We start from the raw sequence: 15,556 nt of genomic DNA on the forward strand, positions 1-15,556 counted from the left end.
TTCTATTATTATTGTTATTCTTCACATAAGGTATTGTCTCCGCACTTTTTTATTTTGTATTTATTTATTTTTACTTAAATTTTTTAGCATCTATTCATATATTTATTGGATGTTTTTCTCTCCCTGATACACATATGCACAACACATGAAGTTTTTGACTTTTCACTACTTCCTCAGTTGTGAGCAATACTGGTGGGACGTGCCCATCTCCCTCTCTTTTTAAAGGACGGAAAAATTAAAATAAATAGATTTAAAGAATAGAATCACCCAAATGTATAACCAATCCAAGAAAATAAGAGCGTGTTACTCCTGAATGGACACACTCTCCAGATAAACAACTTGACTTAATGTTCTTCATAAATACCAAGAATTGATTCCCCATTACTTTTTTGTTTTGTTTTTGTGTTTTTACACTTGATTCAATGATTTTGTATCAATATATTGTTATAAAATGTTTCTTTATTGACCCTGAAGAAACTTAAATTACATATTAAGCAGGTTTATAACACACACACACACACACACACACACACACACACACACACACACACACACACACGAAAGACGCACACACAACATTACAACAAGAGTTCATCTCCTTACAGCTCACACTTTGCCTTTTTATTTACTCCTCTAGTCCATGGGTTTTGTTTTGTTGTTTATTTATTTGGATTTTTTTATTTCATTTTTACAATTGATACCTTTAATTTTGAATTAATATATTGTTGTTGACTGTTTCTTTATTGTCCAAACACACTTAAATTAATTAAACAGCAGATTTATAATACACATGCATACACACGTGTATGGGTAAATATATATGACACATATGAGATATGTCTGTACGTATCTATGTTTACATATGTACTGAATATGTATTATTGTAGTTCATTGATTTCATGGCCTATATTTTTATTCAATTTACAAATATTGTTATTCATGTGATCAGTTGTCAAATTAATTCACTGTCTTAAATTGTAATTGTGCTTTGGCAAACACATGTCAAATGCTAATAAAGCTCTTTGAAAATAAATTGCCTTGTGTGCATTGAGTGCAAAAATAAATTAAAAAAATTACATATTTCTGATATTTGTAGTTTCTCAGTGGAAAATAGTTTCAATTTTTTCAACATCAACTAAATGGCTTTAAAGTGTACTTTTGGCCAGTTTTGATCTCATACGGTGTTGTCTCGGTTGATATGAAAACTTTGGTTAAAAACTCATTAGCGTTGATTGCAGCTTGCATCTTCCTCAGGTTTATTTTGGCACAGAAGGCTGTACAGTAACCTTGTAAAAGGAACAACAGGTGTTTGTTTCTTTATTTTTTTATTCAGGCACGTCATAATCTTGTAGTTATCTTATATTTTTTGTGTCCTTCGTACGGGCTGAGTACCTCAAAGCGAGACAATTATCTGAGCATGAGGAGAGTGCTTTGACTGCCTAAATAAAATCAATATCTTGTTTAAATAAATGCCATATAGAGAATAATTTTTCCTCTTTAACCTTGCTTTCAGCTTCCCATCTGTGCTCTTGTCAAAACTACTAGACTCCATTGACAAAAATGGTCATTTTAGCTCACTGAACATGGGAGTTGTTGGTCTCTCACTGCTTCGATCAGTGGACTGTGTGACTTTTATTAATTTTATTAATTTATTAATCTTACCCTTTTTAACATCAAATTCACACAATAACACAAACCACCTACCTGTTAATGGTGGACCATCAGCTCCCATGTTCAACGATGCTAAATCACTTTTTTTCTTGATGGAGTCTGGCTTTGAAAAGAGATCGATATGTCAGTTCCTTTTTTCAGTTGGAAATCACTGACTGATTTTAAGGTAAGGCAGTGAAAATATTCTAAATATAATGTACGCTACAATTTGTCCTGATCTTTTTGAGGTGGGCCTTTTTTAACGATTAAAGAGGTTTTATTGCTGGCCCCCATCCACAGCAATTCATTGCCTAGGTTCCATGTCAGACTCCCGCTTGCTTCTCCAAACTGGGCGCATGCTGACTGACATCTACTGCATGTAATATACTGTCTATGTACCCCATACAACCCCACTTCAAAAAAAATCTGAACTATCTCTTTAACAACTTAAATGTGGTCAGTATTGCAATTCCTCATTTTAACATAATTTATTTTAAGTGTGATGTAGCAGTATTTTGCTTCAAATCATATGAAGCATTTTGTAATGTAGCTCCTCTGATATTTATTTGTGTCAGTGAACTTTTTACCCCGTGTTTACCCTCACCATGTATAATTGCACTGACCCAGAGGCGCATCCAACTATGCCAGCATGGTTACATGTGCAGTGTCATGCTGGTATACAGCCGCACATACCTGTCCCAGACTGACCTTCAGGCCAACATCAACCACCACCACATGAGGGCAGCCAAAGTCCTCCAGCTACTGCTTTTTAACCATCAATGTGATTCATTCCACACATTTTATGGAGTATTTAAGATGCATTTAATTGACACAATAAACATTAAACACCAAATTCTTCCCTATTCTGGTTTCAACTTGGAAATGTATTCATTAATCAAGGAATTAGTGTGAAAAAGGACATTACAGTAACAAGTTATGTGACAACAAAGACTGGATCAACTATAAAAATCACATCATGAACTTCAATACTTGTTTTTAAACATTATTTCAAGATAAAACTTAGACTCAATATATGAAATATTTCTTAACAGTTTGTGCAGCTGAAAAATGAAATATTTCAAAACAGCATGCAGCTCATATTGCACCAGCATCATCATTACCACTCACCACAACTTCCAGCATTACAGGACATTAACAAAAGCTTTTGCATCCGGAAAATACTCAATTATTCCAGCAATTGCTAGATTTGAAACAAGCTCTCAGACACTCCCTGTACACCCACTGTTTTCTGTAAATCAGTGATTCACAAAAAAAAGAAAAAGAAAAGTGTTTCACACTGGGCGTTGTTTTCGTGCCTGAGTGCATAAAACAGCATCAAAATAGAGCTTGTTTATTTAAAAAGAAAAGTGTCAGTGGAAGCAGCCACCGACAGATATCCCAATGTCCTAAATTCCTAGAAATGTCCTAAAATTCTCAAAATGTTTTAAAACCCTGGAAACATCCTAAAATCCCTGAAGTATCCTAAAATCTAAAAACTGTCCTAAAATCCTAGAAACATCCTAAAATACTGAAAATGTCTCCAAATCCTAGAATTTCCTAAAATACAAAAACTGTCCTAAAATTATAAAAATGCCCTAAAACCAGAGAAATGTCCTAAAATCGTAAAACTGTGCTAAAATGCTATGTCCTAGAAACATGCCATAATCCTAGAAATCCTTAAATTAAAAAAATCTATTAAAATCCCAGAAATGTCCTTAAATCCAAGAATATGTACTAAAAATCCCAACAATGTCCTAAAATCCTAAGGATGCTTTTAAACCAGAAAAAAATGTCCTAAAACATGGAACCTTTCTAAAAACCCACAAATGTCCTTAAATCCTAGAAATGTACTAAAATCCTAGAAATATCCTAAAATCCTAGAAATATCCTAAAATACAAGAAAGGTCCTAAAAACCTAGAAATATCCTGAAATGGGGTAATGGACCTCCTGGCCCCTTGACAACCAGCAGAGCAGGTTAAGTATCTCATTGTTATTTTATTGGATAATATATATTAATATATATTCTTATATGTCATTTTTGTTTTAAATAAGAGTTCACAATTCTCAAAATAGCTCGGTTAGGCTGTTTATTTAAAAAAAAAAATCCGGTTACTCAGGCAAATTTATTTTATTATTATTTCTGTTGACGCTTTTATTTTGAAAACACCAGATCCGGATATCCTGTTGCTGTTCTTGCAGCAGATCAGAGCACAGCTGTTTGAGCGGAACAGGCTGCTCCGGGTCCTCAGGTCTCTGATATCTCATTATTTGGTTGTATGTGACCCGGACCACGTTTCCTCCGTGATTTCGCCTCTGTCGCTACATCTCCCAATCTCCAGCGGCTGCTTTTGCACCGGGTGTCTCGCGCCGTTTGTGTGCTCACGAGAAGATGGTGTTGTCAACATCACAACAAGTCGCCCTGGCTTTCACGGCCGTGCTTTTCACGTTTGTCGTCCTGCCCAGGATGTTTGGCGTCGGCGGCGGGACCGGGTCGAAGGAAACGCGGTTTGACCCTCGGTACAGCCGAAAAGGTAATAAAGCTCACTTTTGTCGCAGAATTTAAGGAAACACGGCAGTTGCTCTGTGTCGTTTCGCCTCGAGCGCACTAGTAGTGTTTGCGTTAGCTAGCGCGTGCACTGACATGGTCTCCAAAATAAAGGTCACAATAGAAGACTAAATGCAGTTTATGGTCAACACACCCTAACGTGTGATTTTATACTGATGTTCAGCGCCACTAAACTCCACATATTTAGGAGCAATGCACAGTCAAATACTTGCTAGCTTACATTGTACACAGATGATGTGTGTACGAAACGAGTTTTTTTAAAGTGATGTCAGCTAACTTGCCATTTCTAACGAGGAAGCATGCGTAAAAATATATATACTTAGAGTATTTGTGTGTTTAACTTTTGAAATGATCTGTGCTTTTATCCCACAATGGGAGTGCTAGCAAAAAGAGAGAGCCAGGGAGCAGGAATAACATCTCTGCCATGGGTCTTTGCTAGGTGGGGCCCATCAGCTGTGGGTCATCTGTTACATCATGTCAAACTTGGGAGGCTTCTTATATTAACCCTTTGAAACCTGGATCGCCATCACTTTTACTGTGCTGCTTTCAGACGCCTTTTACAAGTATTTAAGAACTTGGATGGACATCAGATTTTTCATGCTGCATTCAGATGTGTCTCAAAAGCTATTAAATGTTTTGAAAAGTAAGAAAATTGGTTTGATTTCATAAAAAAGGGTGGTGGTGGGGGGGCAATGACCAATTTGGCATAAATGTCCCTCAAATTGCAAGAAATTGGTGAAAAAAAAAAAAAGTAACAACAAATGACAAAAAAACAAAAACATGCATTGCATATTTTGTATTATATATAATTACTATTATTATATAATATTTGGGTTACAGGGAAAAAAACTATCCTTAATAGTCAGCACTTTTTGTGGGTCATATTCTAGATTTTTACTTTTTTAATACTTATTTTCAGGTGGTTTTCTTGTAACTTTTTACCAATTTCTTGCTAATTTCAGGTCATTTATATATATATATATATGTGTGTGTGTGTGTGTGTGTGCGCGCGCGCGCACATTTGTGAATGTGGCTCCCACACTAGGAGCTACACGCCACAATGAGGCAAAAATGGAGCGAGTGACTTTTTTTAAAAAAACATTATGGATTGTGAGTGAGTGTGCGTGATTCTTGGTCACCATTTGCCTCAGTTATTTGGGGAATGGGTGCCATGCCTTTTCCCTGTGAACTTCCATCAGTGTCATGCGAACTTTAAAACTTCACCCAACTTTCCATTGGCATAGGGGTGAGTAGATGATGACTGAATTTCTATTTTTGGGTGAACAATTCCTTTAAGTCTCCAGGGCACTTTCATATAATGGGGAAGATCCAGGTAATTTCATACAGCAGGAATACATAACCATAATCATTTAACCCTAATCCATAAGGGTGAACTGATCTAGTTGATAAACATCTTTGTGACACCGGCTGTCCAGACAGCCAATTTTCAGTCCTCAGCACCAGACTAGTCTGGCAGTTTCCATGGTAACTTTGGTCTTGTTTATTTAAATCTCCTGTACGAAAAAGAAGTTCTTGAAAAGAGAATAAAGCAAGCCTTGTTTAATTGGTAATCCTGCTTTATGAAACACTCCTGGGGTCACAGTTTTACTTCATTTTTCACAGTAGCTCCACCATCTGTCCCTCTGTTTGTCCACACCATTTTGTCTGTGGCAGCAGGTCCAGGCCCGGGTGCAGTGAGAGGTCAGCCCATCAACGTGAATGGCCCCGGCTCATCTCAGAGCCCTGAGAACATGCAGCAGATGAAAAAGCTGATGGAGCAAGAGCTGAAGAGCGACAAGTACAAATCCACCAATAACAAGGGCTACGTGTTCACACTGATGCCTCTGTACGCCATCGGAGTCGGAGTGTTTGCAGCCTACAAGTTTCTAAAGGTTAGCAAAGATAGCTGCAACAGCAAACAATAGTTAACATCTAAGGAAGGCAAAAGTACAAAATTCATATACGTTATTCTTTTCAATTCACAGATTAAATCTGCAGATGACCAGGCCCAAAAAGACAAATTTGCAAAAGGAGCCAAAAAGTCAGTGGAGGCAGGTGTGTAAAGGGTGCACTGAGATTTCTGTTTGCATATGTGCATTTTCTTTGGTCACACATGTGTTTGCTTACCTACCGAGAGTAATTCAAATGTTTGTTTTCGTGCAGAGAACCAGTTGAACGAGCTGGAACAAAGGCTTGCGCAGACAGAGAGGATGCTCAATTCCATCCTGACACAGCTCGACCCACTCACTAATTGGTGAGTGATGATCAGTGTCAGTTTTCATGCACTTCACCACGCCTAGTGCTCAGCTGTGGTTCTGGAACACGATTACCACTTTGTTGTCGCTTGCTGTTCCTTTTCTTAAGCAGGCCTACAGTATAAAGAAAGTCACTGGCAGGTTTCAGAAATACTATTTTGTACTGTGTTCACTGTTGCAGACAGTAGAGAATATTGTCTGAGATCCCTGGACATTTTGAGCGTGAAAGTGAAAAAAAACCCTGAAATTTCAAATAAAGACAGATACGTAATTATTTTTTGTTCAGTCCAGGCATTTGATTGCATTAAGCAGTGTTACATGAGAGGGTGTGCTTCAACATCGAATGAGCATGACAGTGATGCGATTAGGACTGAAATGCTTGAGCTGGGCTTAAAGAGACAGGCGCTTAACACAGATTATTTCAGACTGTGTGAATGCAGGTATATTCAGACAGACTGTGCAAAAAATAAATACAAACACAAATACAAGTATAAAGATGAAAATTACCTTAATATGATAACATTTAAAGGGTGAGTTATACCCCCTAAACTTGTGCATGCAGATTTTAAACACGGATAAACCCTCTAAAATAGGCTTTAGATTTCTTTCCCATTGCCAGTAGAGCAGAGCTGTGTACACACCACTGGAGCAGACCACTTAACCTTTCTATTTTGTCTATGGGTTATTTTTGGTGTGTCAAGTTGAATGTCACCATAGACTGTATATAAAGATGGAGGACACACCCCAGCTTACCCCCATTATGCTGAAGTGAGGTTAAATTATCCACAATTTTGGCATTGCCATCTTGTAATGGTGATATCATTGAGAGCATAGAGCTTAGGAATTACCCACCAAAACACCCATCGGACCAATCACAAGCAGCTCCATTGAATGCAAGCGTATTGTTTGGCTGTCAAAGCTGTCAATCATGGCAGAAATTCCCCTTTTGTATAATTTTATAACTTATTAAAACCAAACGTTTCATAAAACAAACACTACGAACTGGGATGATGGGATGGGAACTACCCTCATTGTCAGAGACCATCTTTTGGAAAAATGTATTTGGCTTGTACTTTGAGTTTTTATTTTGTGTCCCATTCACTAACATGGAGGGGCGGGCTTTATGACCTATACTGCAGTCAGACACCATGGGGTGATCAAGATTCAAAACTTACACTTTGGGGGAAATGTTATGTTGTCCATCTTTATATACAGGCTATGGACGTCACAGACAGGCTGGCAAACAGATAAACAGTAGAAAGCAGCATTGGAGGAAGTCTGAAAACTTTCGGTGGTTATTTCTCTTAAACATGACTTGCCTTTTCAGTCCGTCTTTCAAACTCGGTGTAGACTCACTCGCTGTGTAGGTGAAGATGAATAGTATTTAATAGTGATGCACCGTTGCATCTTGCAAGTTAAGGGGCTAAAAATGTGTTCACCCGGGTGTTGTGTTTCCATCAATCAGAATCAGAATCAGAATCAATGCAGATCAGATCAGAGCCAATACATACTCGTAACTACCACATAGTCATTTGACCCGGGTGTGAATGCTGATTGTAACCTTTCCCATTACATTTAAAAGCCAGTTGCTAGCGGGTGTTTGCAGCTTTTTTGTGCAGAATTAAATGAGGCTTCCCGACTACAGTTGTCTGTTGGAATGACTCGCTCTTGCCTCAAGTGGCCATTAGAGGAACTTTTGTTGTACTTCCCGCATTGGCTTCATTTTTTTAGCACCAGAGGCTGCTGCTTTGTTTAGCTTCCAGATGAGCCAAACAATCTATAGCTGCCTGAGACACCAACCAGTCATTATAATTTCTTTATGTTCTACATAAAGGGCAGTGTTAACTACATGCTAAGAGTAACTCCTCTGAGATTGTTTTCATCCTCATGTTCCTTCACTTGTCATTTCTCGTCAGTGTGAAGTCAGTGGCACAGGAGCAGAAGAACGAGATCATGTCTCAGCTTCAGACCATACGGTACCTGATGAAGAAGAGAGGAATGGACTGTCCACCCCTGAACATCAACGGTGGGCCAAGCGACTGTATTAACACTGTGGACTTATCAAGTTTTTTTCTCTCAAATCTCATTTTAGGAATTACTTTTTGCACTCTTACTCATCAGTGTTGGACTCAGTAGGCAGGTTTCCATTAACCTTCGAATGGTGCAAATTGAAGTTGCGAATATAAAATACGCTTAAAAACTCCATTTGTTTAAAAATTTCAGCCAATTTATAAAAGCCATATTTTGCAAAACTGCAATGGAGGAATCACTTTTTGGGCTTTTCTAGGTCACATGATGCTATTGATATGTTATCAGCAGGAACTGGCTCCCTCATGATGCAGCAGGAGCTATAAGAGTTGTTATTGCATCACATAACTCTTCAAAAGTTGAGCCAATCATCCAAAAGTTTTGAATTTACAATTCCTTTGTGAAATCGTGAACTATTACCTCCCAGAAATCCCTCATATGTGGACCCTCCCACATATAAGGGGCTTGTCTTTCCATTATGGCTCCATAACACAGCTACGTCACCTTGGATTGGAAATAATGACGGCTAGTGAGGTGGCTGCAATAGAAAAACCTGCTAATGTTTTAAACATCCATCACCATGCTTCTTGAAATGTTATCGCCAGAGCAAAAGTCACGTAACATCGCTCAGTGGAGAGGCAGTCATCTAGCAATCATGTTTTATCGACATTTCTAAAATATTGCTTAAATTTTGCCCAAATCTTTGTGGTGGCTAACTAATGATGCATTTTTCCAAGAAAAAACCCAAACTACAAACTGCAGGCTCGATACTAAGCTATAAAAAAATGCAGCCGTGCTTCATGCTTCAGGTTTGCGTGCCTGCCTTGTTGTCGTGATAAACCACAATTTAAAATTCAACAAGAGCAGCCACAGTGGGACACATCTCTAAAACAATGTTTTGCATCTGATTTTGTAGTTATGAATGTGGTCGAAGTCTCATATGCAAAAAAGTGTCTGATGGTTAACTCCATGCAAGTTCCCATTAACTTTTATTTTTCCTGCATTTAGTAGTGGGTGATATTGATAAAATCTTGTATACTTTTCTATCGATATTAATGAATCATGTGACAATATTATACAGTAGAAAGGGCTGATGATACTTCCAAAAGATGACAGGGATTTTTGAAGAAACGATAGAAACATCAGATAGCGATATATTTGGAAGGCAAAACAAACTGAATTTTTAACTCTTACTTAAATTTTTACTGTAAAACTGAGTTTTAGGGCCACATTTAGGAAAAAGAAATATGTTTGAGACTTCGAAAATAAAGTTGTAATATTTTGAGAAAAAGTAATATATTATGAGAATACACTCGTAATATTGCAAGAATGAAGTCGTCATTTTAAGAGGAAAAAAGTTGTAATTCCATGAGAATAAAGTCAAAATTTTAACAAGGAGGGGGATATTATATTGACATAATAAATATATTGCCAGCAAACTATAGAACAGACGAGAGCACAGGCAGCCTCCTTGGCCACCACTGTCCCTGGTGTCATGCCATGCCCCACACAGTCAACAGCAGTCAACAGTCAAGTGTTTTTAACACTTTTGCTCGTCAAGCATGTACAGTATATATACAGTATTCATTATCTAAGCGGCTAACTAACATTATCTCCAGCTGGTAGCTGGTAGAGACAGGCCTCTATTTGTCAAAATGTGCAGCCACATCCAGCTAGTAAAAAGGAGCTGGGTGTCTATTTGGGAATAGGCTTTTATCTAGGTTTTACGGTATATATCTAATAGGTCAAAGGGTCAACTTTCCTGTGTCATCATAATATTCTGCAAAAACACTTTCCTGGCCGTCACTCAACGTCTCAACTCAGACAGAAGGGATATTTGGTCAGATGCTGAATTGAAGAAACTGATCTTAAAACTGCTGATTGCAAAGATCCAATTTGACTGTTTTACAGAGGCATTTAACTGCAGGGCTGTAATCCTAGTTCAGTAGAGATTTGCGCTTTTAATTTTACTATTGATCACAAGTAGAACATGTTGTTCATTTTCATATCACGTGTTTTTCAGAGTCATCCTGCGAGCGTAACCTGGACGAGCTCATAGAGTCACTGGGAGCCAGTGACTCCACCTTGGCAGTGGGAGCTTCTCTTGAGGACAAGCGGAGCTCTCCAGGAGCAGCGGAGGCTTCCGAAAAAGTTTATCAGAAGAGTTCGGAAGCTAAAGATGAAGCTGCCACAGAAGGCGAAGAGATGAAGGAGCTCGTACCAGAGGAATCGGATGCAGAAGCAGAGGAGGAAGGGAATGCAGGCAAAGAGGAGGGAGACGATAAAGAGGAGGAAGAAGAAGGATCGGAGGAGCTCATGCCTTCACTAGAGGACTCGTATGAGACAAACATTGAGGAGGTGGGAGCGGAGCAGCCTGTGTCCGGCCTCAGGAGACGCAACAGGCCAGACTGAACTCCCAAGCAAGACTTGTGCACTTTACAGAAACGTGACAGATTATTATGAATATTTATTACCTGAGAGGCTTTCATTCCAAAAGGCCCGCTACATATTTATCAAAATCACATATTGCATTCATCAGAAACTATCACGTCAGGAGGAAAGCTCTGACACAGTGAACACGCGGCTCTATTTTCCTGTTTCACTCAAAAGAATCGGCACAGTGGTGTGCACAAGGTCACTGAGGTCAGTGAGGGTGGGTCCAAGTTTATCTGTAAAGTGGATTTGGTGATTTTACAGTGAGCCACATTACTTGTCTCATATCTTTTAACCCTTTATAACCTGGATAGATATTGGTTTTTTTTCCTGTGCCGCACTCAGAGGACTTTCACAAGCAGGTAAACCTTTTGAAACCTGAGAAAATAGGTTTATTTTGTTAAAAACATGAGGGAAAAAAAACAACAAGAAAACATAATGAGCAACTTGGCAAGAAATGTCCTGTCAATTGCAAAAATTTTGAAAAATTTGACAAGGAGATGATGATTTGCTGGGGAGATTATCAGATATTATCAACAACAACAAACATAGGGGGAAATTTATAATTCTGAGTTTAAAATCATGTTAACATATGTATATGCGGCACTGTCTTAAGATCATGTTCTTGTTTGTTTTGTCTTTTTTTCTTTTTTTGTGCTTATTTTCAGGTAATATTTTTCTAACTTTTTACAAATTTTGTGCCATTTTTTGGCCATTTCTTTGTTGCTTGTTGTCTTCCCATGTTTTTGATGCATTGGTGCGTGAAAAAGAAGATTCACCAAGCCGCAAATATGGGCCCATTAGTGATGGGTTGTTAACCCTTTGAAACCTGAGCAGATTTGTTTAATTTCTCGCAAAAAAATGAGGAAAACGGCAATTCACTACCTTTGCAAGAATTCTGAGTGTCAATTGTGAGAAAATAGTACAAAACAAAATTACCTGGAAATTAGTTTTAAAAAAGGAAGGGGGATAATCAGACAATTATCAACAAAATGTTTAGAAAATTATATTCATAATCATGATAGTTTTGTATTTGAAAGTATTTTATGCAAATAAATGTATACATAGATATTTTTTAATTTTCAGCACTTTTTTCCTGTTTTTTTTTCTTCTTTTTTAAAAAAATGTCTCTTCTTTTGCTTATTTCAGGTAATTTTCTATATCTTTTTTACTAATTATTCTGCTATTTTTTGTTAAGTTGCCTTCTCCCTTTGTTTTTTTAAGAAATAAAAATTATTTGCTCAGGTTTTAAGGGGTTAAAGGACTGAGGCTTTAAGCTAACTGAATGTGTGTCTTGGATAAACTCATTATACAAATTGTCTCTCGAGGCTCCTCCATAGCTTAGCCATGAACACACTTAAAATATTTACTTTGCAGAGAAAACAACAAAGGGCCCTTCTCATCTCAAAGATATAACACAGCTAATACTTCTTATATCTTTCAGTGAGCTTGTTTCCTGTATGGAAGCAGCTAATATTTGCCCGATTTTCACCATGTGTTCAGATCTTCCTTCATTTTATGACTTATCTAAAATCTGATGTCGAGCAGCCAAGGGATTATCTGAAAAGTGATGTTAATGTGGAAGTGCCTTTAACCTGCTTTCTTTCTAATGGCCAGCAGGGGGCAACTCCACCGGTTGCAAATAGTCAGATTGGAGTCTTTGAGAAAATAACCCTATTTCTCACGTGATTTATTACCTCAGTAAATATTTTCCAAATTAGTTCATGGTCTCAGTGGTTAGTTTCAAGTCTTCCTCCAATACAGCATGATGTTCATTTTTTGGATTATTGTCATTTAGGGTAAAAAAGACGATTAACGGGGTATGATGTAGGGTGTGGATACCTTATGTCGCTACCTGGATGGTGTCATCGAGCTCTCGGATCTAAACCTCGCTCCTCCACAGCTTTACTCTCTCATCTAAACATGGTCAAGATGGTGATAGCCAAATTGTAAAACATGTCTGTTTTTTTTTTTAAATAGCTTTAAATCTGTGGGAAGTGTTTTTGTGCAGACATCATCATCACCTTGCAATTGTGAAGTTCTATCTGAATTTAGATAATAGTAACAGTTTTGCACGCTGCACTGGGCAAAAGAACACAGAGGAAACGGACAAACCACAAGGTTACAACATTGTGTACAGTGCCACTTGTGTTAGTCTTTGTGTTGACATGAAAATAGAGCCCATTATGTCCTTTGCTTTTCTGTTATCAGTCAATTTTTCCAACATCACCTTTCTAAACTTGCCTGATTTTGGAGTGAAATTTCTAGAGAAATTAAAGCTGCAAGCAGCGATGAATGGGCCCTCGCACCTCCACACGCTCTGGGGCTACTTGCTGGACACCGACTGATGCAGCCATATCTCTCTGGGAAGGGCAACACTGCACGCAGCAGTGAATTAGTGTTTCCTTGCTGTAGTTCTGAGGCAGGAGCTGCGCTAAGTAACTTCAGCAAGTGTGGTTGCGTGTGTGTTGTGATCTGCCATTTACAGAGCTGGTGCAGGCTTACTCACAGCAAAAAGCATGGGAAAAAATGACAGTATATTATTCCCTTTTCCCTGATAATCACAATAAGCCCCTAAATGTGTTTCTTGTTGCTACTTAAATACAATGCCGCTGAGTGATTCTGAAAAATTACTAAGCACCACCGTCCACTGTTCTGCACCACTCTAACTCTAAAATTAAAATTCCTGGACTTTCTGTTGTGTTTAGGTCATGGCTCCAAGAGGCTTTTTTGTAGGTACTTGGGCTTTTACATAAGTTTGTTAAGTTTTGTAGCTCTAGGTTAAACGGTTTGTGGGGGCTGCTTTGCTGAAAATTACTAGGTGGTGCTCCAGAGCACGTTTTGGCACATCACAGCAAAAACAAATCCTATCAAATAACACATCATAGGACTATTGATGTGTCTGCCACGTTTCGTGAGTTGTTAAGCATCTTTAGCCCCTCAAACATAACTTCCTGTTTTATGGCGAAGAATGCCACAGAACGGCAACAGCGTTTGATGAAATAAAAAACAGCGCGCAATTTAACATCACCAGCTTGTCCAGATTTGAAGTCGATCAGAAGACATCTGTAGGACAAGTATTTAACCAAGGAAACACTAAAATAACAAAAAAAGTTAAAATTCAAATTAAAATGGCGCACTTCCTGTTGGGTTTAGGGCACGGTTTTTTTGTAGGTCTTAGGCTTTTGAACATGATTCTCAAGTTTCGTAGCTCTAGGTTAAACGGTCTGCGGGGGCTGCTTCATTGAAATTTTCTAGGGGGCGTACAAGAGCCATTTTTGCACATTAATGCAAAAAAATCATATCAGATATCACAATTTAGAACTTTTGATGTCTGTGCCACTTTTGGTGAGTATTGGTGCATGACTTGGCCCTTAAAAAGTGCTTCCTGTTTTATGGCGAATAGTGAATAACTATGGCGACAGCGTTTGATGAAAACTCAAAAGTATTTTTTCTGTGCATCATGAAAGTCTTTGCAGGATTATGAGAGCATTTGAGGTTGCTCGGGTGTATCTGCTACAGGAGGCAAATTAAAGTGTAAAAAAACAAACTTCCTGTTACCACACTAAAATACAAAAACTTTCACCAGTCCCCATAAGCATGCCAAGTTTCATGTTTTTCAAGTTTTCGAGTATAATAAAGCTTTCAAAAAAGCAATTCATTAGGTAAAAGAAAAATTGTGAGAATAAAAAGCAGAGCAATTACAATAGGGTCCTCGCACTCTTGGTGCTCGGGCCGTAAATATGCTTTCTTTGTTGCGTTTTAACCCTAAATCATCCCGTGCTGCCACCCTCTGCCCTTATCAGGTATGAGAAAACGGTGAAGAAAGATTTCATGACAAAAGCCATAAAGTCTTACCATAAATAATGTTGCTTTCCTGTTTCATCAATGTACACCAGGGGTCAACCAATATTGGTTTTTCAGGGCCGATACTGATATTTGAAACCAATATGCATTTGCAAAAAAATTGAAGTATTTCTGTCAAAATTTGGAATTTGGAATATAACAAACTCCAACACTAAGTTTTGTTTAAATGCCCTCAGCAAATGTTTAGTCAAAACTGAACCTTTAACATCAAATACAGATTTCTGCAACTTTTTTAGTGAAATTTTAAATAAAAAATGAATAAATAAAAATAGCTCCCTGAGGTTTTATAAAATAAAACTTCCTCTTTTGCATGTATAATAGACTGCCCTCTCTGGTGTTGGTTGAGTGTAAATGTGTACACTTTTTCATTAAATAATTTTATCGGTGATCGTTAACGATAATTTGCCAAATATCGGCCCCGATAATAGGCCAGGCTGATAATCTGTTGACCCCACATATACACTAATTATTTTTTATCATAATCATGACACTAATGCTACTGGATGCAATGAGCCTTCTTAGACTGCAGAATATTATAATATATATTGTAGAAGTGTGAACTTGAGGCTTGTAGCATGTTTATTCATAAACATAATTGTGCATGTTTTTTTTGTTGTTTTGTGTCTGCACATTGTGACCGCATGGCTTCATTTATTTATTCAAGAGGAAAATGACAATCATTTAATCAACCACAAACGCATTCAACCCCACACATTTTTATACTGATCCACTGTTACATTCATTTTTAAAATCTGC

The 15,556-nt window shown here is 37.8% G+C and overlaps 1 protein-coding gene across 2 annotated transcripts; it reads left to right on the forward strand.

Annotated features, from left to right (window-relative positions):
• Nucleotides 1–3,824: 3,824 nt before the first annotated feature.
• Nucleotides 3,825–15,035, forward strand: LOC121961451 (uncharacterized). 2 transcript variants are annotated; one of them, XM_042511442.2, is made up of 6 exons: nucleotides 3,825–4,182; nucleotides 5,895–6,109; nucleotides 6,203–6,272; nucleotides 6,381–6,471; nucleotides 8,389–8,498; nucleotides 10,524–15,035. In XM_042511442.2, the coding sequence occupies exons 1-6, from the start codon at nucleotides 4,041–4,043 to the stop codon at nucleotides 10,910–10,912; spliced, it is 1,017 nt and encodes a 338-aa protein (XP_042367376.1). In that variant the 5' UTR covers nucleotides 3,825–4,040; the 3' UTR covers nucleotides 10,913–15,035. The 2 variants fall into 2 exon arrangements, with proteins under 2 accessions (XP_042367376.1, XP_042367375.1); XM_042511441.2 differs by having other exon boundaries at nucleotides 3,826–4,182; nucleotides 5,892–6,109.
• The last annotated feature ends 521 nt before the right edge of the window (nucleotides 15,036–15,556 follow it).

Source organism: Plectropomus leopardus, chromosome 22 (assembly GCF_026936395.1).
Source record: "Plectropomus leopardus strain MGB_pleo_1.0 chromosome 22, ASM2693639v1, whole genome shotgun sequence".
Taxonomy (NCBI): domain Eukaryota; kingdom Metazoa; phylum Chordata; class Actinopteri; order Perciformes; family Serranidae; genus Plectropomus; species Plectropomus leopardus.

Coding starts and splice junctions, on each gene's coding strand:
- LOC121961451 (XM_042511441.2), top strand. CDS start 4,041: ATGGTGTTGTCAACATCACAACAAGTCGCCCTGGCTTTCACGGCCGTG. Junction 6,110..6,202: donor CAGCCTACAAGTTTCTAAAG/GTTAGCAAAGAT, acceptor TTCAATTCACAG/ATTAAATCTGCAGATGACCA. Junction 6,273..6,380: donor CAAAAAGTCAGTGGAGGCAG/GTGTGTAAAGGG, acceptor GTTTTCGTGCAG/AGAACCAGTTGAACGAGCTG.